Source organism: Haliaeetus albicilla, chromosome 1, assembly GCF_947461875.1.
Source record: "Haliaeetus albicilla chromosome 1, bHalAlb1.1, whole genome shotgun sequence".
Taxonomy (NCBI): Eukaryota; Metazoa; Chordata; class Aves; order Accipitriformes; family Accipitridae; genus Haliaeetus; species Haliaeetus albicilla.
Genome location: NC_091483.1, coordinates 54,107,916 through 54,131,307, shown reverse-complemented (window position 1 = coordinate 54,131,307; position 23,392 = coordinate 54,107,916). Strand labels below are relative to the sequence as shown.

The 23,392-nt window shown below is 38.2% G+C and overlaps 2 protein-coding genes across 13 annotated transcripts in view; both read left to right on the top strand.

The window, feature by feature from the left end:
• The window catches only part of EXOC1 (exocyst complex component 1), a 32,872-nt gene extending 21,994 nt beyond the window's left edge, over nt 1-10,878 (top strand). For all 8 annotated transcript variants that reach the window (XM_009912630.2, XM_069789741.1, XM_009912632.2 and 5 more), the window contains 8 exons: nt 256-419; nt 2,183-2,293; nt 2,764-2,840; nt 3,386-3,614; nt 4,468-4,651; nt 6,902-7,101; nt 9,249-9,443; nt 10,215-10,878. In XM_009912630.2, the coding sequence (XP_009910932.2) occupies nt 256-419; nt 2,183-2,293; nt 2,764-2,840; nt 3,386-3,614; nt 4,468-4,651; nt 6,902-7,101; nt 9,249-9,443; nt 10,215-10,367 (1,313 nt within the window). In that variant the 3' untranslated portion in view covers nt 10,368-10,878. The remainder of the gene's footprint in view (nt 1-255; nt 420-2,182; nt 2,294-2,763; nt 2,841-3,385; nt 3,615-4,467; nt 4,652-6,901; nt 7,102-9,248; nt 9,444-10,214) is intronic.
• A 1,074-nt stretch (nt 10,879-11,952) lies between these two features.
• CEP135 (centrosomal protein 135) overlaps nt 11,953-23,392 on the top strand; it is a 42,004-nt gene continuing 30,564 nt past the window's right edge. For 2 of the 5 annotated variants that reach the window (XR_011325841.1, XM_069789648.1), the window contains exons 1-6: nt 11,953-12,509; nt 17,634-17,798; nt 18,982-19,172; nt 19,688-19,855; nt 21,278-21,419; nt 23,164-23,248. Coding sequence is in view for 4 of the 5 variants with exons in the window: in XM_069789648.1 (XP_069645749.1) it covers nt 17,686-17,798; nt 18,982-19,172; nt 19,688-19,855; nt 21,278-21,419; nt 23,164-23,248 (699 nt within the window). In the remaining variant the exon portion in view is untranslated. Of the gene's footprint in view, nt 12,510-12,570; nt 12,927-17,633; nt 17,799-18,981; nt 19,173-19,687; nt 19,856-21,277; nt 21,420-23,163; nt 23,249-23,392 lie in introns of those variants that run through there. The other 3 variants (XM_069789625.1, XM_069789635.1, XM_069789657.1) reach the window with 3 other exon arrangements.

Sequence of the window (23,392 nt, the reverse complement as noted above, 5' to 3'; positions counted from 1 at the left end):
TTTTTCCATACTTTACAATGAGGGCTTATATAGCTATCTACTTTGATACTTGCTGAAGTACTTCGGTTACTTTGCAATGAGAAAAGAATGTGTTTACAGCAAAAGCACTTGCAGCTTAGACAAAAATTGGGTTGTTTTATTTTAATGTAGGACTACTAGTAACTCTTGATCTCGTACATTCTGTAATGAACTTGTTCTTCTTGAGTATTTTATTCTGCCTTTGCTTCCCTCCTTCATAGTGTCTTTATTTCACAGGTCTTCATGGAAGTTCTGGAAAATTGACTGGGTCTACTTCTAGCCTAAATAAACTCTCTGTTCAGAGTTCAGGAAACCGTAGGTCTCAGTCATCCTCACTGTTGGATATGGGAAACATGTCTGCCTCTGACCTTGATGTGGCTGACAGAACAAAATTTGATAAGGTAAAGCCAAAATGTTGCATAGGATTCCTGCTTAGTTTTGTATTAGGAGCGTCTTGCATATCCTTCTTGTATAGTTTGAAAATCTGTGCTGTTTAAATCTTAAACCATGCCAATTTCAAATTCTGTATGCACCACACATCTAGTAAAGGTAGTTTCTAAGAAATATGTAGAACAGAGTATTATTCTCTGATTATAAGATTCCATTTAGTTCCTTTATATGCTGCATGTGATCTTGAAAGAATATAGAGCATAAAAAATGGTCTATTAAGTTGAAGCTCAATATGCATTTTTAAGCAAATAGGAATTGAACTGATGGATTCTTCAACTGATTTTATTTTTCTCAATACAAACGTTCATGTCTTCTGTCGCACTTTGCCAGTACGTAAGCAAAAGTGAAAGAGAAGAAAGCATTATCTTCTTTTAGCCAGGGCCTGAGCATGGCCCTAAAATGTTATTTATACTGGTTTCACATCAAAATTATCATCAGTTTTCAGCTTTAACTAATGGCACTAAGTTATTATTGGAGTGTACTCAGCATCTGTGGGTTTTGTTGGGGGGGGGTGGTGGTGTTTAGTTGTGGGGGTTTTTTTCCCCCTGAACCTTTAAAAGTGACAGTACTCCTTACTTCATGTGGAATTAACTCCTCAGTGCTGTGAAGGGAAAAGGAGCTGTTATCAGAGTGAGAGAGAAAAATAATTTTCTTGTTCTCTATTGAATTGAATTGTTTGATGGACATGAGTATTTTTCTTCTGACTTCTTCAAATCCTTGTTCAGTCTTGTTCTGGGAGGAAATATTATATGCCTGAAACAATTTTAACTGTTAAGTTATTACACATCTGTAGCAGCAACTTGTCTAGAATTAAAATGATAGCTTTTTAAAACAATTTTATACAAGTACAAGTATTGTGCTAATTTTTTCAGCTGCTTCTATCTCACACCCGTTGGGGACATATGAGTGTGACTAATGTATACAGAGTTGTAAGCTACTAAGCTGACCTAGTAGATTTTTTCAATTATTTTTTTTAGGGGAATTTTCAGTAGTGTGGATTTACTATGTGGCTAGATTGGTTTCATTTATATAAATTATTCCACATCTTAATCCTTAAATACTTGTTGAGAAAATGCTGTGTTGTGTAAAGATGAAAGATTAGAAGTATGTCTAACACCTGACTTACAATTTCAGTAGTTTGTATTAATAAAATTAAATTATTTTAGTTATTGCCAAAATAGTGTTTTATTTCAGATTAAATCTAAAAATCATGATTAATACTTCTATTTCAGTGCAAAACCTGCTGTTGGTTTCTGTAGCAGCTATGTAGAAACTTTTTCTACAGAGCAGTTATCTTCCACATACACAGTTTACCTGTTTTTCTTCCCTGAGGCTTTTAATTTTGTTGTCTTCCTCTCAGCAACCCAGGCAGAAAAGAGGGTGGCAGAGCCCATGACTTACTATTAAAATGTGAATCTTTCCATTATAGCACAAAAGTCCTTCCTCAGGCTGTGACTAGAAAAACTCTAATTGTGGAAAAACAGATTGTTCTTTTTTTCCCAGTGTTATGTGGATGAGAAGGGACTATGCTGAAGATGCAGATAGCACTTTTAAAGATAAAGTACAAGCTGTTTCCATTTCTATTAAGTAGAAATAAGCCTTCTAAAGCTTACTGAAGATAGAAAGTATAAAATCCTATGCAACAAAATTAAAACTAGTATTACTAACTGTTGATAGTATTTGGTGTGTTGATAAAATATTTGGCTTTCTTTAGATTTTCGAGCAAGTATTAAGTGAACTAGAGCCTCTGTGTCTGGCAGAACAGGACTTCATTAGTAAATTTTTCAAACTACAGCAACATCAGAGCATCTCGGGAACCACAACGGTATGACTCTTCATTCTGTCACTGAAGTAAAGAATATTGAACAGGCCTCTTAAGAGACCTTTGTAAAAGATAACTTTTGAATTTATTTGGCAATTACGTGATCCAGGTGATCAATATTTTGTTTTTTTCTCCATTAGCTGGCAGAATCTTTATTTTTGGCTGACCGATACAAAATCTGTTAAAGAAGGACTGATGTGTTTCTTTTGCCGTGGCTTTGTTTCCTCAATAAGATCACAATAAACGCTTCATCATGCTATGTAGGAAGGCAATGGGGAGTAATTGTGGATAGTGTTGTATTTGGTGGAACATGACTAGAAGACTACCAGAACCTTGCAAACCACTTATTTGCTACTTTGGGGGAGGCAGCGGGGCTGATAATTATGTTAGTTTTGTCAGGTATACTTATCACTTAAATATAGAATTGGAGACAAGCTTTCAGCTTCCTTTATATATATTCCTTGTTCTTACAGAATGAAGCAGAGGAAATGGATGGAGGAACTTCATCTCGTTTATACAGTTCTGGTGTTCCACAAACAATATCATCTGAGTATGTGCTGCTGTTGTTTATTATTAATTCTTAAGCCTACATGTGAATTTATTTGGCATATAAAACTTTTTTCTCCATAATCAGAAATTGTTTCCTTTTAGTGAAAGTGAATAGTGAACTCTTAATTTGTACCTAGACGCTGTATGAGTCAGTAAATACAAAATTTTCTGTATATAGGATGGATGTGTCTATAGTACTATAAAAAAGATGCTTAATTCTCTTAATAGTTTGCAAAGTGAAACTAGGCACTGTAATATGTAAAAAATGCTTTGGAAAATATGCTTTGCAAAGTTCTGAATTTGAGTGTGTGGCAGCTTCCACACAGAAAATACTACTTGGAATATTTTTATAGCTGTGACTATTGATTTTTACTGTGTGGCATTGGCATTTCCTCTGTTAGCAGCATTCTGAAAATCATGAGACTTGTTGAATGCAGATAAGACTACTATATCCAATAAATTTATCCTAAAAATGTTATCAAAGACCATGTAAAATAGCCTAGTAAACTGTCAGAGTAATATTTTCATCTTATGCATTTTTAATAGGAAGGACATGATCCGACAAATGATGACAAAAATATTTCGTTGTACTGAACCTGAGCTGAATAATCTTATAGCGCTGGGGGACAAGATTGATAGCTTTAATTCCCTTTATATGTTAGTTAAGATGAGTCATCATGTATGGACAGCACAAAATGTGGACCCAGCTTCCTTTCTCAGCACAACACTTGGAAATGTTTTGGTGACTGTCAAAAGGAACTTTGATAAATGCATTGTAAGTTCTTTAGTTATTCTGATTAAGCTAACTATAGTATTATAGGAAGCCCACTCCTACCCAGTTTGATTTTGCACTTCTTTATAGTTAAATTTTTGCTTTTAATTTGAAGTGAAAATGAGTAACTTTATTGCTCTTCTACTGGCCAAACCTTCAAAAAAGATAAACTAATTGGTGGTTGTGTTTCTTTTTCCTCTCTATTCCAGTTTTCTTCAATAATTAGCTATTTGTAACAAATATGACCGCTCATTCAGTGCTGTGAGCTAGTTGACTTGTTCAGTTGTTTGTTTAAACTTGTACTCTTACTGAGACTACTGAAGTCAGTCAAGTAACCTATAGCTCTCTGGCTTTTTTACTTACCAAAACAAAAACTCAGTGACTATGAGGGTTTTGCTTTTCCCCTTTGAGCATAATATGCCAAATAGACAGCTCTTCCATGTGTTCAGTTATTTCTATCTTATATCTAACAGAAATTTGGTTTAGATAAAATGGCAAATCTTTCAGCAGTAGCAGAGGCAGCTTCTACTGTCAGAAACATCCTTTTGCTAATACTATATTACTATTATCTGAAATATGGCAAGTTTAGTGAAAACACAATTGCTGGTATAACTTTTTTGTATTGTCACGAATGCAATATACTGCCTATAGTATATGTAATATACATATTAGATATAGTGTATCTAATATAAAGTATATCTAATGCAATTAGATACAATAATTGAAAGATAAAATTATTTCCATGCTTGAATAAATGTCAGTTTTTCAGTATGTCTGCATTTTCTTTTCTTTTACTAGTTATGTGGTCTGGAGTTATATATTAGAGGCTAACATCTGTTCTTGTTTTAAATTTAAGAGTAATCAAATGAAACAGATGGATGAAGTAAAAATATCAAAGAAGAGTAAAGTTGGGATCCTTCCATTTGTTGCTGAATTTGAAGAGTTTGCCGCCCTTGCTGAATCAATTTTCAAAAATGCAGAACGACGAGGAGATCTAGATAAAGCCTACATAAAACTTATTAGAGCTGTTTTTGTCAGTGGTAGGTCTTCTGAGGTTGTCATAGTTACTAAAATGATTGTTTCCTCCTATTTATATATAATTTGCTCCAATTAACAGATGATTTTTTAATTTTTTTTTTTTAAGACTCTCTGTTGCAAGCCACATGACTGATATTGTGCTGAAATTTTGGTCATCTCTGTTATCAGTAGGAGAGCCAGTGTAAACCTTTTGATTGTAATATACTTTTTAAGAGCAAACTGTAGGTATTTGCCTTTGTACATACCTGTAAAGTAATTTTCAGTTATGATAGAGGGAAGTGGTTAAGACTCTGGAGAGAGAGTGGAGATGGCAGCAACACAACATGCTCAATCTGAAGTGGTTTCCTGTCTTTTCTCCCCCATGTTAGCTTAAACAAGGAGATGAATCTGGATGGGATCCCTGGCATTTGGCCCTAATACTGTTCATCTTCACAGCCCTGTCTAAAATAAATCACTTGAGTTCTGGCTATGAATTTGACCCTTTCTTGGCAGATTAGGTCCTTTGTGTTGTAGCCTGACACAGCAGAATGTCTTTCCAGTCCTCCCTATTTTCCCAGCTATAGTCTGGAAAAACAGCAGCAACACCCTCGTTCTAGTGGTTTTAATTAAGATTATAAAAAAAAAGGAGGAGGATATGCAAGCCAATGAACTCTGGAAAAATTGTCCTTCCCTTTTAAAATGGAGCAGGGACACAGGTGGATGGACCTCTCTGTGCTGATTTACCTGCAGATTTTCAAACAACTCCATGTATAGTAATTCCCAACCACTGAGACTTACCTCTTTTTTTAGGGGAAGATTGGGTAAGAGGAGATAGTTGAAGCAATAAAGCTACTTTGAGGAAATTATAGCATAGTAGTTCTGAATATACTAAGAAATCGTGAAGAGACACTACTTCATAGTAAAGTAGACTAGAGTCCATATGTAGTCAGCAGGAGCATCCCAGGTGATAGGACAGTCAATTTTGAAAATGTTTTCTATTTGATTGCACCCAACTTTTCTGTCCCTAAGAATTTACTGTTCAAGTGATAGAACTAAGCCAACACCAATAGACAGGCAAAACTATACAATGATAAAATAATCAGTGTAGGAAGAATTTAGAAAAGCATGTTTTAAAAGGGCTTCAAAATTATGCCAGTCAAACACCAAAGAAGTAACAAAATCTGTTTCAGAAAAGTACAGAGCAAACATAAAGAACAAAGAATTATGATAGGGGAGGATAAGGGATAGAAGTAAAGAATGAAGATGAAACGAAGTTAAAATTATGTACAAAAATCAGTGCAAGCAACATGTTTAATGCAGTAGGATATGTAATTTACAAGTAATGTTTGAAATGGGTCAGGAAGATGCAGCACTTCAGGTAGAATTGGGGAGGGGGGGAGGTAGAAAATTATATGGTAAGAACAAAATTAGCAGTAACAGACTTTTCCTAGTTGGCAGTTCAGTGTTGCGACTGAAATGAATTTGTGATCTTTACTCTGGTGTGCGGGATCACTTTCATGGTAGGCATCCTGGTAGACTCAGCAAAATGATTAATGGATGAACAGGCGTAGATACTTAATTGCCCCCTTGGTTGAAGCCATCCTCTTTCAGCTGGCTTTTAGGTGCAGTAAGGGAGTGATAGGTAGAATTTCTTTTGCCTGCCCTGATTTGGGGGTTTGGGTGGTTGGTTGGTTTTTTTTTTGGGGGGGGGGGGGGGGGGGGGAGATGAAAGGAAGAGACCTATGTGCAGGATTATCCATTTGTATTATTAAATTTTGGGATTGACAATAATTTTGACCATAAAACTAATAAGCAAAAATCGAGAGACTGAGAAGTACATTTTAAAAATAAACACCACCTTATTGTAGATTTTTTGTTCTACCAAATAGGGGAATCAATTTTCTTTGATTTTTCTTAAATAGTTCTATCATGTGAAATTTATTAGGGATAATAAAAGCATGCTTGTAAGCTTCCACAGAATGTGTGTTGTTTCTCACTTCTGTAAATGAGACCATATGTAGTCATTATTTTGTATCTTTTTATACCTGACTTTTTTTGGCATACAATTTTCATGGTCTTGGAGCCTACACATATCTGTTAATTCTTTTGAAGGCTCTCAGACATTGATTTATTTAGTGGCAATTATGACAATCACCCATACAAGTGGTTATCATTGACATAAATTCAAAATTCCTTTTCTGACAGTATTATAGTTATTGGTTATGTTTTTCTGAATTTGATTGTCCTTCTGGTATTTTTGCTTCCTTTTTCAGTTGAGAAAGTAGCTAATGAAAGCCAGAAAACACCCAGAGATGTGGTCATGATGGAGAACTTCCATCATATTTTTGCAACACTTTCTCGCTTGAAAATTTCTTGTCTTGAGGCTGAGAAAAAAGAAGCCAAACAGAAATACACTGAACATCTTCAGTCTTATGTAATCTACTCACTCGGACAGCCTCTTGAGAAATTAAATGTAAGTATATTTGAGTTTATATACATTTAAATGGTACAGAGTAATCTTTTTCAAGTGTTCAGTTTGCACTATCTGATCTCTTTACCACTGCATCTCTCGTAATCTTTATTTTATTATTTTAGACTTGAGCATGCCTGGCAAGAGTACTCTACTCATGAGGGTAACAGTCTTGGATGCAAATAACCAAATTTTTCGTGGCAATTAATAGTACTGACTAAACATCAGTTGTATTTTAAGCAAATGGTTTTAAGGAAGGAAAAAGTGAGGGGAAAAGTAATCAGGAGCTTTGGGCTAATTTTTTCCACCTGTCCTGCTTTCAGCTGGGATAGAGTTAATTTTCTTTTTAGTAGCTGGTATAGTGTTATGTTTTGGGTTCAGTATGAGAAGAATGTTGATAACACAGTGATGTTTTCAGTTGTTGCAGAAGTAGTGTTTAGACTAAAGTCAAGGATTTTTCAGCTTCTTGTGCCCAGCCAGCAAGAAGGCTGGAGGGGCACAACGAATTGGGAGGGCACACAGCCAGGACAGCTGACCCAAACTGGCCAGAGGGGTATTCCATACCATGTGACATCATGCCCAGTATATACACTGGGGGGGAGTTGGCCGGGGCGGGGCAGGTGGATCACTGCTTAGGAACTAACTGGGCATCGGCCAGCAAGTGGTGAGCAATTGCATTATGCATCATTTGTTCTGTATATTCCAATTCTTTTATTATCATCATTTTATTATTGTTATTGTTATCATTATTATTTTCTTCGTTTCTGTCCTATTAAACTGTTCTTATCTCAACCCACGAGTTTTACTTCTTCCCCCCCCCCCCCCCCCCCCCGGATTCTCTCCTCCATCCTACTGGGGGGGGTTGCGAGTGAGTGGCTGCGTGGCGCTTAGTTGCTGGCTGGAGTTAAACCACGACACTACACCTCAACTGCAGAGAAAATTATTGTAGTTTCTGAACTGTTCAAGAATAAGAAACGTTTTTAGGAACATTCTGTATGTCTGAAGTTGAACTAAGTATTAAACTGAATGCTGACTTAGGTTCAGACTCAATTCTGCCCGCTGAGTATTTCCCACTGTTCATTGCTTTTTCTATAAGCATTTCAGCCATTCATTTTCTGAGAAGTCTAAGACGTATTCTCTTTTTGAAAATTAAAATGCTTTATTGCTGCTTCCCACTTGTCGTGGGTTGACTCTGGCCAGCACCTAAGCTGCCACATAACTGCTTGCTCACTCCCCCTTCCCCAAGCAGGACAGGGGAGAGAATAGGGAAAGCAAAAGTGAGAAAACTTGGGGGTGGAGATAAAGATGGTTTAATCAGTGAAGGGGAGAGAGAGAGGAAAAAAAATACATGATGCAAAGGCAGTCACTCACTACTTCCCACAAGCAGACTGATGCCCAGCCAGTTTCTGAGCAACAGCCACCTTGAAGACAACCACCACCCCCTCCTCTAATGCTAATTTTTATAGCTGAGCATGATGTTATGTGCTATGGAATACCCTTTGGCCAGGGTTGACCTGTTCAGCAATAACCAAAACACTGGTGTGTTATCAGCCCTGTTTTAGCCACAAATCCAAAAGACAGCACCATATGGGCTGCTATGAAGAAAGTTAAATCCATCCCAGCCAGACGCAGTGCACTGTTTCAAATGATGTTGTGGCTCTGCTTGCATGTTCATAGGTATACTTCCCTCCATTTTTATTATGTTGAGCCAAGTGTTGTGGGGCAGTGAGAAGAGAGGGCAATTATGAACAAATATTGCTGTTGTGTAATTATGGTTTAAGTAGAGAAATTCCTATTCAGGTGCTTACTCAGTTTATCCAAAAGATCTGGTATTTTCCCAGGCTATGGCCTCATTAATTGAGGATTTTGAGACTGATCTAGTATTAGTTATGAGGTTGCAAAGAAAAGCTTGATTGCTTCTAGAAATGACTTATTTCAGTTCTATGCTAGTACTTAGAGAGTGCTGTATTGCTGGGCTGCGCTTTGATGTTTATGGCTGAGCACTACTTCATGCCCAATTAAAAAACAAAAATGGAGGGAACACGCAACAGTTGTCAAGCAGACTCAAGACTTAACTATACATATGCTTGTGAAATTAAGTTAATTAGTTTAGATTTGTGATAAGCATTAATGCCATTGTTGTTTGTTAGCATTTTTTTGAAGGCGTTGAAGCTCGTGTGGCACAAGGTATACGAGAAGAGGAAGTAAGCTATCAACTGGCTTTTAATAAACAAGAGCTTCGTAAAGTTATAAAGGAATATCCTGGGAAGGAAGTGAAGAAGGGATTGGATAATCTCTACAAGAAGGTAGATAAACATCTCTGTGAAGAAGAAAACTTACTTCAGGTAAACTAAATCATGGCTTAAAAACCTTGTAATGTTTACACAAAGGCTTTCAACTACTGCTTTTGCATATGTATTCTGTGAGAAGTGCCTAGCCTCAGCATAACTCTGAAAAACCATGAATTTTGAGAAGTTTTTTATAATCCCACTCTGATTCTATTTGTTTTAACATTGATTTGAACTGTGGTGGTAGAGAGTTCAGAAAGAAACTTCCTTTATGATTCCCTAGCTGACCATTAATGGGTGATCTCTGTTCTGCAAAATACACTGGAAGCAGAGAGAACTAGGTTTAAATGAACTGTTAACCTGATAGGAAATTTAGCTGGTGCACTATAGCAGAATATATTTACATCTTTTCTGATAGTTATATTATCTAAGTTTTTTCTTATACTCTGTAAACTTTCTCACTGGAGTAAATGATAAGTAGATTTAAGAGTTAAGCAGGTATTAACAGCTTTTTAAAGTCTGAAACATGAATTAGCACTGTTCTGGTTCAGGGTGTTTAAAGACAAAAAGCAGTACCTCTTTTAGGGCAACTTCCTCATCTTCTTTACTACTTTCTGCTTTGCGTATTTGGTAGGAGTCATGTAAACACTGAAGATCTTAACGGTTAAAAAACTTGCAGCAACTCAGTTTACTGAACTTTGTTGTTAGCGAGCTTTAGTTTTAAAATGACACCTGAACTGAGAATCAGTTAACGAGCCAGTGTTTTGTAGTTCACATATAGTGTATTGTGCCAGTTGACATTTCTTTAAAGTTTGCTTTCTTTGGCAGGTTGTGTGGCATTCCATGCAAGATGAGTTTATACGACAGTACAAGCACTTTGAAGGGCTGATAGCTCGCTGCTATCCTGGATCAGGAATTACTATGGAATTCACTATACAGGATATTTTAGACTACTGCTCCAGTATTGCACAGTCTCATTAAGTTCTAGAAAGGGAAAGAGAAGCAAGCAAAGTTTGTGCCTGTGTATAAGGGAATCAAACACTATAAATGCTATTTGTTTTTAAAAGGTGGATTTCCATGTGTATGTGTAGTTAACTGCCATGTATGTCAAGTTACACTCCTACTTCAAACGTCTTTCAGGGCAGAATGAAACCTTCTGGGATTTGTTGCTCTTCTACTGGGTTGAAGTACTGTTTGAAAGGATTAATTCTGTGAAACACTTTGGATGTAGTTTTTGCCTTCCCGTCATGTTTACTTTTATTTATCATCCCTTCTCTTGCTAAAAGCAGTAAGCACTACCTTTGTACTACGCAAAAAGGATACTACTGTTTTCACTAATATTTTGCATCTTGGACATTATGTAAGCAATAAAGACTTATCAAATCTTTTCCCTTCCTCATTCCAGAAAGTATGGATCTGGAACTTCATGCAGTGGCAACACTGAATCCATGTTCTGAGATGTGACTGTGGCAATTAAACTGTGTTCATCATATTCTTTATTTCTATGGAGTGTTATTTCAAAAAGGTGAAAATGCAGAGTTATTCCATTGTTTTGTCTCTGGGCATTGAAGTAGAATTGCTCTATTTTTCAACCTGTATTTTTTTTTTTTCTTCATTTTAGTGAGTACAATGTAGCATCAGTATACTCCCACCTCATGTAACCCCTTCCTCCTCCTGGAGCTTCAGGTGCCTGTGATTCAGGACCTAGTTTTTTTGTACAGCTTGAGGAAATGCTAAGTTGTTGGATAGAGCTGGGGCATGTATAGAACAGAAACAGGTACAATAAGGGTAACATGCAGACAGAGGTAAGATTTTGGTTTGTGAGATGCAGATGCAAGACTAAAAAACAGTAACACAAATGAGAAGGTTATAAAGCTCTGAAGGAAAACCCGGCCTGCTGGATGGCAACTCGGCAACATTGAGGCACCTGGATTTGGGTGAGCATACAAACACATCTTGTAGCTCGCTAAATCCTAGTTGCCTCGTCTTTACTAATGAAATACTTGATCTAAGTAGCGTATAACCTGCTCAGAGTGTCTGTGCAGGTGACAAAAGGTAGCCAGAGCACCACCACGGGGAGGTTAAGGGTTACGCTGAGCAGAAATTCCCTCCAACTGGTTATAGACAGCTTATACGAGAGGGCTACCTGTCATTTTTATATCAGACGCTGCAATCCCCGACGCAGCAGGCAACTATACTACAGGCAGCAAACGCGCCTACGCCCCTCTGGAAAAGGACCACGAGCAGCGGTCGCGTCTGCCTCCCCGCTTCGGCCGCAACAGGAGCAAAGCCGAAGCCGTCCTCAACGGGCCGCTCCTCTGCGCAGCGCCGGCCCCTCGCACCAGGGGACAGCTCCGCCCTCAGCCCGACACGCAGTCCCAGCCCGCGGTGCAGCACCGGGGCTCGACCGCGGCCTCTTCCAGCCTCGGGCGGTTCTCGCCTTCAGCCCTCACGCGGCCGCTGGCGGACGGGCGCTACGTCAGCCTCCCCCGCCCCCCAGCGCGAGGGCTGCCGGTCGCGCGGGAAGGGGCGGGGCGGCGCGGCCGCCGCAGGCGGCGGTTGGCTGGGCCGGCCGCGGGCGCGGGCGCGTGCCCCGTTGCTGAGGGGACGGGACGGAAGCGGCCGCCGCTCCGCGCGCCGTTTTCAAACGGCCGGTGCGGCCTAGGTGGCCGTGCGGGGTCTGCGGAGCGGGAGCGCCGGCCCCGGGGAGCGCTGCGGGGGCCCGGCGGGCGGGCGGGCAGGGCTCGCGTCCGCCGGGGCGGGGTGCCCTGTAGAGGAAGGAGGAGGGTGCTGCCGGCGGGACCGGGGCCCCTCGCAGGCGGGCGGAGGCTCTCAGCGGCTCTCGGCGGCTAGCTTGGCCCCCCGCGGCCCCGGCAGCGGCCGTTGCAGCAGCCCTGAGGACAGCGTGGGGCTGAGCCGCTTCCGTCCGTTCTGCCCCTGGGGAGCGCAGATTAGCCTGGGCGGCCCGCCCCGGCCTCTGGCCTACACGCCGGTCTCTCGTCGTCTCGGGGCTCTCTGCAGAGAGCCTCCCCTTCCCCGCCGGAGCTGCGTCTCTGCCGAAGCCTCGCTGAAACATCTCGGCTACTCCTTAGCGGCTCGCTCTGCGAGAATTTGCTTTTAACGGTATGTGTGGTAAGACCGGCCCGGAGGGAGGGTGGAAAAAGTAAAAATAAACCTGTTTGAAAAGGGGCAGGTGTAGGTTGGGGTTGCAGAAAGGTCCGTAAAGCTTCCGGTTGGGGGAGACAGGTCACGAGCCGGCTCATAATTGATAGGGTTTTCTTAAAGGTTGTGGTGGCTCTTTAAAGAAGTAATCTGTTTTTCTAGAGCAACGGTTGTCTTTCTATTGGCAACGTGGCGACGCGGCGACGCTTCATAGCAAACGTGGTGCATGAATATCTAGTCGGAAGTGAAATCCCAGTAATTCAACTTGGAAAGGGACTTCGCCAAAACAAGCACAGGCTACTGCAGTGTATCTTGAAAGTGATGTTGCAGTAACAGCATTTCACAACGTAGCCTTTGGTGTCCATGGACTGTATAGAGGCACGTATTGGAGCATTGCTATAGTCAAATGGTTGGTCTGCTACATGCCCTTTCACCTGGGTGAAAACAAAACTAGCTCTTCGTAGCAGAACGAGCTATGTGACCAGTAATTACAGGACAGGAACAGATGTTTTGTAAACATATTTCACATGCATCAAACAAAAGAATAAAAGCCTTTAGCGTATCAGTTCTGGTGAATGAAAAATGCATTTTGGTATTTCCCAGAATTGAGACTGGAAACTCCAGTTCATAATTGTCCGTGGTGTTAATGTTATAGACTCAGTAAAAAACTGATTTCATAGCATAGAAATTTGTCTGTGCTAGTTTCTTTGTGTTCTGTTGTCAGCTGTGTAGTTTTCTCTTTCTTCCACATGGCTCAGTGACTGTATTATACCTTCCACGGCCAAGATACATCTTTGCTCTGCTTTTTTATTATTACATTTTCTTATTGATAACACAAGTATCGCATCTGGAACAGTTCTTAACTTATACTCACCGTGAATTTTGCTGCATTGTTTTCAGACTGAAAGGAGGGCTTCAATGTGTGAAAGCTTTTCTGGTTTGTATTCTGCCTATAATGGTTAGTCTAATACCTTTTAACATTGCTTCTTTCGCACAATTTTATGCAAATTGATTTTATACTCATAGCCTAAAGGAACTGGATTTGAAGTTTCATTATTGTCCATCTTTCATGTCAATGTTCAATTTCATTCATTGGTGACTTAGAACAATAGGGAACAGTTCATACCTGCTAAATATGTCTATTTCATAAACACCTGTGTCTTCAAAACACTGCTCACAACCATCCAGGCATGTCACAACATGAAGCACATGAGAGTTGTCATCTTTAGCAGTCTTCGTGAACAAAGGAGGAACAAAAAAGGAGATTATTGGCTATGAATATCTCTTCTGTGAGTAACTGAAAGATGCACTCATTTAGACATCTTGATAAATCCTCTGGAAATTTAAAGTACAACTTGATTTTCCCTTTTTGTTTGTTTATCTGATTTTCTGTTTTTCATCTAAAATGGAAATTATATTTTCTTCCTAGTGGCACTAAATTGCATGAAATATTTAGATAATGAATGATGTCAACTATTTATGGAGCTAACATAGCCTATCTCGTGGGAAATATCAAAGTTGTTAAGAGTGCTTTCCAGTACTTTGCAAATTTACAGACAAATCTAGTAAGTTCAACACACCTTTCACCATGACTCAATCGTGATTCACAAGGCTATTAAGTTTCTTTAAAGAAAAGGATATTCGGGATTGAGTTGACTGGGTAAGAATGATGAAGAAAACTTGGATTTCCAAAAAGCTTTTAAGAAGGTTCTTTAGCTAAGTTTTTAAGAAAGCAGATCTCTTTCAGAAATGGAGAAAAGATCATCTAATAGCCCACTAAGTGGTTAAAAGAAAGGCTGGAAAGTACTACCTTACGGTGAATGTGCAGAGGATTTTCTGCTGTTTAACTGATTGGTGATCTGAAAGGATGAGTTAAACAGCAATGGGCAAAATTTGCTCATTATATGGACGTCTTAAGAGCAGTCCAAGGGTTGTGGAAGAGTATCGCTGGACTGAGTAATAAAGTGGGAGTTAAGGAACAGTGTCAATAAAGGCAAAGTAATACACATCATGGGCTCTGAAGTGGCAGTTACTGCTCAGAAAAAGAAATGTTAGTGTCACTGAGAAACCATCTAGCTGATGCTTTAGAGCAATCAGAAAGGCAAATGATAAGTTAGGAATCATTATGAATAGTGACGACTACAGCAAAGAATCTTTATGGCTGCTCAGAGTGATCTCAATCTCAGAAAAAGCATGGAAAAGGGACAAGCGGGAGAAGCTACTAGAAAATTTTGGAAAACAGATTTGCTAAAGGTGCCATCATGAATGAATGAAAGCATGAATAAAGGAATGATTATTTAGTATGTCTTACAATAAAAAGAAAAAAAAGGGGGGTGGGGTGGACATGCACACCCCCATGAATTTATGGTATGCTTTTCCAGACATACAGTTAAAATCGCAAATTCATTGCCACAGGCTATTTCAATATAAAAGTGCAAAAGATTCAAGAAAACAATTAGACATGTCTAAGAAAGGTCTATCAGGTACTATTATAATGATTTCAGTTCAACTTTAGGCCCATCAAGTCCCTGTGCTGTAGGCTTATAGAAAGAGAAGGTATGTAGGAGTAAGATTGGCTCATGTTTCTTATGTTTTTATACTCTTGCTGTGACAGCTGCCAGAGGCACATTGGGTCAGACTGCTCTTGGATTCAACTGAATCAGTACAGCTGTTCACATATTCATTTTATATTTCCAGAAAACCAAATTTTCCTGATGGAGAAGTTTCTAGATACTTTTTGATGTCGTGGTAAGACTAGTGATGGACTTTAAGTTTAGGATATGAGATTTATGCTATGGTTGTCTGTAATAACAGAGGTCTGGAATTACTGACACATAATTTCCTTCCAACAAAGAGTGTACGACGATTATTGTCTTTGAAGACTTTGATATCTATGTTAAGCTCTCTGAAATAACGACCCCCAGTTCTTCTTACTTTCATTCCTGGACATCTTTTGGACCTATACTGCAGCTGGTCATTTCCTGGACTAATTTTGGATCAGGTGTGGCTCTAGGGAATATAAGATAATACCCTTTCTTGTTTGATTCTGGTGGCAATAATGTCTTGAATTAAAAATTCCCAGCCTTTAGGAAGGAGAGTGATTCAACCAGAAAGCTGTTGGTACATCTCAATATTAGGGTATGTTTAGGTAACTACACCTCACTTAAACATCCATTGCAGTGATTTAGCAAGATCCTGTATCTACTCCCTAGCCACAGTTACTGGAGTGCCAACATCTGTCCATATATTTTCGCCACAGTTACTGTAGCGAAACTTTATTCCCTTACAAGCTGTGACACACATTTGTTCTTGATGTTTCTTCTGTAAAACCTTCTGAATGTGATTAGTAGAAAAATCCTTTCTCTTTCCAAAATACGAGCTAATAAATCAGGTCTGATGAATGATTTTAGACTAATCTTTTTAACTGATCTAGTTCTTGTTAAGGAGAAGATGGGCTCAAGAGTTGTCAGCTTACTTCTGTATTAGTATAAGATGTTCCTGAGACTAGATCTAGACACAGTAACACAATCACTGTTTTCCTGAACTCAACACAGAATCCTCAACATTAATGCAGAAATACCAAGGTTTCATCACTTTTAGCTTTTATCTTTGGCTGCCAAAGGAGAACAAAGAGCATTTAGCACACAGGAGTACATTGACTTCCACTTAGTACATTAACAGTTACCATTTAGTGGAAGGAAGTGTGCCTCCTTCTCCTTCAACCATCCCAGTACAATATGTAAGGGATTGTTCTCCATGCCGTTGCTTAGTTAATATCTCAATATCCTGAGCCTCTTCAAACAAGTATTTTGGCAGTACCTGGAACAGATGCTGTGCTCATAAGACCGGTGATTTTCTCTCATCCATGGAGCAGTACCTGGTAAGCACAATCCTGTTGCTAGAATTATTTGTAGTGTTTTGAGACAATGAGATGAAATCTTAATTTCCAGCCTCAGACATGAGAGAAACTTGCATGTTTTCTCCTTTCATTGTTCATAAATAATTTTATTTTCAAATACCTGCATATATTTATTTAATATCTTTTTAAAATCTGGGGGATTGTGAAACAGCATGGTTTAAATAATACCTATATTCTATCCCCTCTATATGAGATGCAAACAATGCTTCCTCAGATTGATAGTTTGGCTGCTGAGGTCTTTGCAGCCAGTAGGTTAATACTGAAACTTCTGAAGAAAAGTAAGGGAAAAATATTTTACAGAAATAACTGTTTTTCAAAAATATTTCTAACTATTGAAGAGATGTTTTCACATATTCAGGAGCATCAACTTTAGGATTCCGTTTCTTTTCTCATTCTATCTCTAAATCCAGAAGGACATAATGATGTAAAAATTCTTCCTCCCTCAAATGTACATGGCAAAAGCAAAATTCTCATCTGGAATCAGACACAGTAGTGCTGATCCAGCCCCCTTTAGATCAGGTTAGTAATAAAAAGATAACTAATCAGTCAAAAGAAAAAAAACCCCTCTGATCCTTGAACTGTATTTTCCAGAAAACGATGCAGGTAGGACTACAGTACACCAGTGGGTTTTTTTCATTCCTGTTTTCCCTCATAGAAAAGAGATGTTCAAAGTTAATCTGTCTTTAAAATTTTACACACTTAATGCAATTTTACAAATTGTTGGTGAAAGTTAAGTACTGCCTTGTAAACTTTGAAAGTAAGATTTATACATGAAAGAAAAAAATATATGGGGTTTTTGAGAATAATCTGTCAATTTGCATTGTGGAAGATACCATGGTTCAAAAAAATCAGAATCTACTTCTCAGTCTTCCCACAGAAAGATCTTTTCAGAGTTCAGTTCTTACATACTGGAAAAAAAAAAATCATCTATGTTCATACTCTAAGATGTTAGGAAAGAAAACTAATTGCCAAGGCAAAATTTTTTTTTAAAGAAATATGTAAATATGTTTAAAACTTTAGTTGCTCTAGGATTCTCTTTTGGCTTACTTAAATTTTAATGACATGCTTATGCACTGTATTTCCTACACAAAAAATGGTTTTTCCATTACTTTTTTCGGTATTATTCCTTCTTTAAAGGACAAATGCTGTAACAGAATCTTTTGCAGGTGTCCTATTTTTCTTGACTGTGACAAGAGCTGCTTTGGAGGTGTGTTTACAATGACTACAACTGCAGAGCGGAGGTTCATAAATCTCAGGAAACGTCTAGATCAGCTGGGCTATCGACAACCATTGGGAGTGGAGAGTTTACCTTTGGTGGAAAAGCTTTTTAGGTATACAAAAGGAGATTCATTAATAACATAGTAATCACATAGTAGGTATTGTTTGATTTCTGACATCTAAGGGAGAATGCTTAGTCTGGAGATTATTTTCAAGCAATGTTACTTCAGAGCTAACATTCAATTCCTGTGTATGATGAAGTCAAATGTGTTTGCTTAAGTGATGAGAACATCTTAAGATTTCATTTAATTCAGTAGAATTATTTCTAAGGATCTATGGTCTAGGAAAATTAAATTTCTTTCTCATAAGAGATCCAAGAATAGTCACTATTGATATGTGCTTAAAGGACACACTCTTATAACTGGTTGTATAAAAGGTAATCCCTGTTGTCTGTACCATGACTTAAAACATTCACAGCTCCATTTTTTATGATCTCATTTGGAGAAGTTTAAATTTGCTATCTCTGCAGTTGTTACAGGACACATAACAGAAGAAAAACAATTCTTCAGGTGACCCTCTTAATATATCTGCCATTTCATGGCTTGGATGTGAACATAGTAATTTCCATAGTAATCCAGTTATATTTGGCTAAACACGCCAAATGTAGGTATTCTGATTCTGTTGCTCTCTGTCATGTAATACAGATGGAAGAACCATAGGTAGGCAGATGTGGAGTAACCTGCCTTCAACATTAAGTCTCACTCTGGTGTCTAATCTCTCAATCTAACTCTGGTGTTTAATCTCTTAATCACTTTGATATTATTTTCACAAAAATATTTATAGCTACTTACCACTAATCTCTTTTATGGACCTTCTGATCTCCGTATAAATACTAGTAACCTTCTGGGTTTTTTAATTCTTCAAGTTTCTTCTGTGATAAGTAGTGCTACGACTTGCGTAGTGCTTGGAGGAAAAAATCATCTTGCCAATTTTGAATAGCTCACTTTATGTAGAGAAGAGACTTTATTGACTAATCAGATGTAAACTCCTGATATGCTTTCTAAATATCTTATTTTTTTTTATATTTGCCCTGTCCTTTCCTACTTTAAGAGATTGATTCCTGTCTTTCAGTTTTTCTTACATGAATGTTCTCTTTGCCTTTCTTTGAACACATTTGTTCTACAGTTAACATGTTCTCAGGGAAAGGGTTTTGTTTCTCAGGTCATAATAAATATCTGCATCTGCAGTGTAAAGGCTGATAACATTTCTAACGTGTCTGATGCTCCTTTATTCTAGTGACCTAGTTCATACAACTGAGAGCTTGCGCAGTGCAAAGTTATCTGCTGGAAAAACTGAAAAAGAATGCAGCAATTATGATGCTATTTTGGAACCTTATAAAACAGAGAATGCTAAACTTACCAGGGAAAATAATGAACTACATTTAGAAATATTAAAACTGAAAGAGCAATCTGATCGTCATGTTAAAGGTAATATAAAAATTATGATACTTCTTTTTAATACTAATATGCCAAAAAGATAAATTGCAGCTAAATCCTTGATCCACAGATTAATTTATCTGTACTTATAAGTGAGTGTGAGTGGTCATTGACTTCGGTGCCTTTAATGAATTAAGGCTCATGCACAGACATTTCTTTTGTAGTTAAAAAGCTTCTGAGGTCCTACAAATCATTGTTTTAATCAAACATGAAAATGTTAGAACTTTTTAACATATATTTTCATACCTTGAAATGCTACTTTTTAATTTGAAATTGAATACTGCTGTTAAATATGCCTTTATTCTACAAAGGGTTTATTTTTATAACATGTATAAATATGTATGTTTGTGTGTGTGTGTATATATATATATACAGATATGTATGTGTATTTGAAAATTTCATGTTATGGAAAAATAATATAAGATTCTCTTTATGCCTATTCTGGTGCTACTAGGAAAAATAATAATGAATAAGAAAGATAACATTGCTTTTTCTCTCCCTTGAAGATTTGAAAGCCTCCTTAAGGCGGGTTGAACATGAAACTGCTGACTTGAAATTTCTGAATAACCAATACATACATAAAATTAAAATGCTGGAAAAAGAGAACAGAGCCAAGACTGAAAAAATTCAGCAGCTTCAGGAGAAGAATCTGCAAGCAGTGGTGCAAACACCTGGTGAGTGTAAATAATCACAGATATTTTAACTTTTTTCTGGACTTTTTTTGGGTATTCAGAACATAATCTTTTTTTTTTTTTTTTCTTCTAGGAAGAGAAGTTACTACAGTAAAATAACTATCCAATAGAATAACATTATCTTTTGAAAGTATTGGCTCTGTATTCAGTCTTTTTCTTTGTATGGAAGAAGTTTCATTGGCACATCTCTTGTGTTATAGATAAATTGGAATACAAAATTAGATTCAATAGAAGACAATTTAAGTTAAAATGTGACTAGAAAGCACTGTTAATCAACAGCTATTTTTATTTTTTAATGCTGCACCTAATTTAGTCAGAGGCAGGTTGTTTGACACTTGAATCTTTTTGACAGCTAATTGATGAAGTGTAAGTAACTAATTCAGGTTTTTTAACCAAGATCTAAAAGCAGCAAGATGCAAAATATGTCTACAAACAAATATTCCAACCCTCTGAAAGCTTACAGTATTTAAAGAGTCTTTTGATTACTTAAAATGTTCTGGATGTTACTTTCAGGTGAATTTCTTTCTCTAGGGCTTCCTTTTTCTTTTTTTTTTTTTCAAGCTAAAGGGAAATAGTAAGAAGTATTTTGTGAAATTCTGAAATTGTCTTTTCTTTCCAAGTCATTGAATTTCCTATGTATTTTTGGCATTTGAGGGAAATTAATAAGCAGTTAGGTGAAATTAAAATTCCTCTCTATTTTTCCACACCTTTCTGCATTTCATGTCCTTCACTTCAAAGATACAATGTTACACTTTGGTCTATCTTTCTGCATACTTGCCCCTTGGTCATCAGTCTTGTGGGATTTTTCTATACCATGTCATCAAATATTTTATGTTCTTATTTAATCGTGTGATGAAGAGTAATTGTTCTCTGGAAATAATGCTATGTTTTGCTTTGTTTTTAGTATAATGTTACCATGCAAGCAAATACCCTACTCTGTTTGATATGCTTATGATATTCATTCACTGAAATGACAATAGGATAGAAAGAAAAAAACATTACTAAACAATGCAGGGGTTAGTTCAGTCATAAAATAGTTCATGAATGTGGAAAAAAAAATGTCTTTTGTGTTATTTTAATTTAGCTTTTTTAGTAAGGTAAATCCCTAACAGATTGAACAAGTTTGAACTGTAGAATATTTAGGGTCTTAAGCACTGGGGAAAATTACCTCTACTGAACTTGCATGTTTCCGTATTACAAAACTGAACTTTGACAAAGCTAATACTAACCTGCAAGAATGGTGTTGTCTAGAACGTACAAATTTTATCAACTTATTACAGTAAGATTAAAATGGTGAAATGTGCCAGTTCAGCAGCAGTGGGATAATAGGAAATTTCATTTTGTATTAAAGAAGACTGCCTTGCTTTAACTCCAACTAATAGGCCTTTGGGTTTGGGCTTTTAGGTGGCAGGAAAAGAAGCATTCCCTTCAGGCGTCAACGCATGCAGATAGACCAGCCTGTCCCTCCATCGGGTGTAAGTGCCTATCCAGTTCCTCAGCCAGAGGACCCTTATATCGCAGACCTTCTTCAGGTGGCTGATAATCGGTAATCTAAAGAACTTTAAACTTTGAAGTACAGGTGTTAAATATTTGCAGTGATTTTTCCAATCCCTGCCCTCCTCCTGCCTTTCAAATTTGCCTCAAACAAAATGGTATTTCATGATGTTTTAAGAGCACTGTAGTTCTTAAATAGGATTTTGCTTAGTGATTGGCAGTGCTGCCTGTGACAAAGTTGCAATGGATATTTAATAAGCTACGTATTTCCTTAAAATATTTATTTTAAGATTTCTATAGTGGTTTTACTGTTATCCCTAATTTTAGATTCGGTATTCTGGAAAAAAGCCAGGTGTAGTGTTTTGCATAGGAGTAAACTGATTTTTCTTACTTTGGAAAACTAAAATAGTCTTGATTTTTGTTTGTTTTTTTGTTTGTTTGTTTAAATACCATTTTTGGCTTGGGAACCTGTATTATGAAAGGTTCAAGTCAATTCTCTTTTCTTATTTAGAATATATTTGTAGAGAGTTTACATGGCAAGGTGTTAGCAGTGGGGGGACTGCAGGGGTGGGTTCTCTGAGAAAAGACCAGCAGCTATGCTGTGCTGGACACAGCCAGTTCCACCTGGCTTCAAAACAGACCCACCACAGGTCACAGCTGAGGCCATCAGCCAACTGGTGGGTCCCCTGTGAAAATGTATTTAAGAAAGGGTGAAAAACAATGCTGCGCAGCAGCAGTGAGAGGGAGGAGTAGGAAAAATATGAGAGAAACAACCCTGGGGACACCAAGGTCAGTGAAGGAGGAGAGGGAGGAGGTGCTTCCAGGCACCGGAGCAGATATTCCCTTGCAGCCCATGGAGAAGACCATGGTGATGCAGGTTGTCCATGCGGCCTGTGGAGAGCACCACATCAGATGAGATATCCACCTGCAGCCCATGGAGGACTGTGTCAGAGCAGATATCCACACTGCAGCCCCTGGAGGAACCCATGCTGGAGCAAGTGGATATGCCCTGAAGGAAGCTGCAGCCCATGGAGCTGGCTCCTGGCCGGAACTGCAGCTCGTGGAGAGGAGCCCATGTAGGAGTAGGTTTCCTGGCAGGAGCTGTGGCCCATGAGGGACCCACACTGGAGCAGTCTGCTCCTGAAGGACTGTACCACCAGGAGATGACCCATGCTGGAGCAGTGCATGAAGGACTGTATCCCGTGGGAGGGACTCCATGCTGGAACAGGGGAACAATGTGAGGAGGAAGGAGCAGCAAAGCTGAAGTGTTACGAAGTGTTATGAACTGACTGCAGCTCCCATTCCCCACCCCTGCTGCACTACTTGGGGTAGAGGGGAGGTATAAGAGTTGCAACTGAAGCAGTGAAATTGAGCTTGGAAAAAAAGCAGAGGTGTTTTTAGTTTGACTTTGTTTCTCACTATCCTACTATATTTTTAGTTGACGATAAATTAAATTAAGCTTCCCAAAGTCAAGTCGTATGTTGCTTGTGACAGTAATTGGTAAATGTCTCCCTGTCTTTATCTTGACTCATGAGCTTTTTCATCTTATTTTCTCCCCCATCCTGTTGAGGAGGGGGAGTGAAGAGAGCAGCTGCGTGGGGGTTCTGGCAGCCAGCCAAGGTCAACCTGCTACAATATCTCAAACAATGGCTTCTACATTCATATTTTATATGAAGAAGACTATTTTTTTATGAAATATTTACATTCAGGAGCAAAGAGAAAATACTAATATTGAATTGTTGTGTACATATGATTTTGCCATGAATCCACATAAACAGTATATTGCTACATTTCAGAATTCATGAACTTCAGTCAGAAGTAACAGAGCTGCAGGAAAAACTGGAGATATCTGAACGTGGAATGAAAAATTATAGCAAACAGGTATGTTTACAGATTTATTTTCTTTTTTTTATTATTATTATTTGGCTGCAGTAGCCATTGCAGTGGCCTTGATTGTAATTTGTGTTTTATCCTCATTGGGAATGCATTGTAGGGCTGGTGAAATACAATTATTCTGACTTGCCT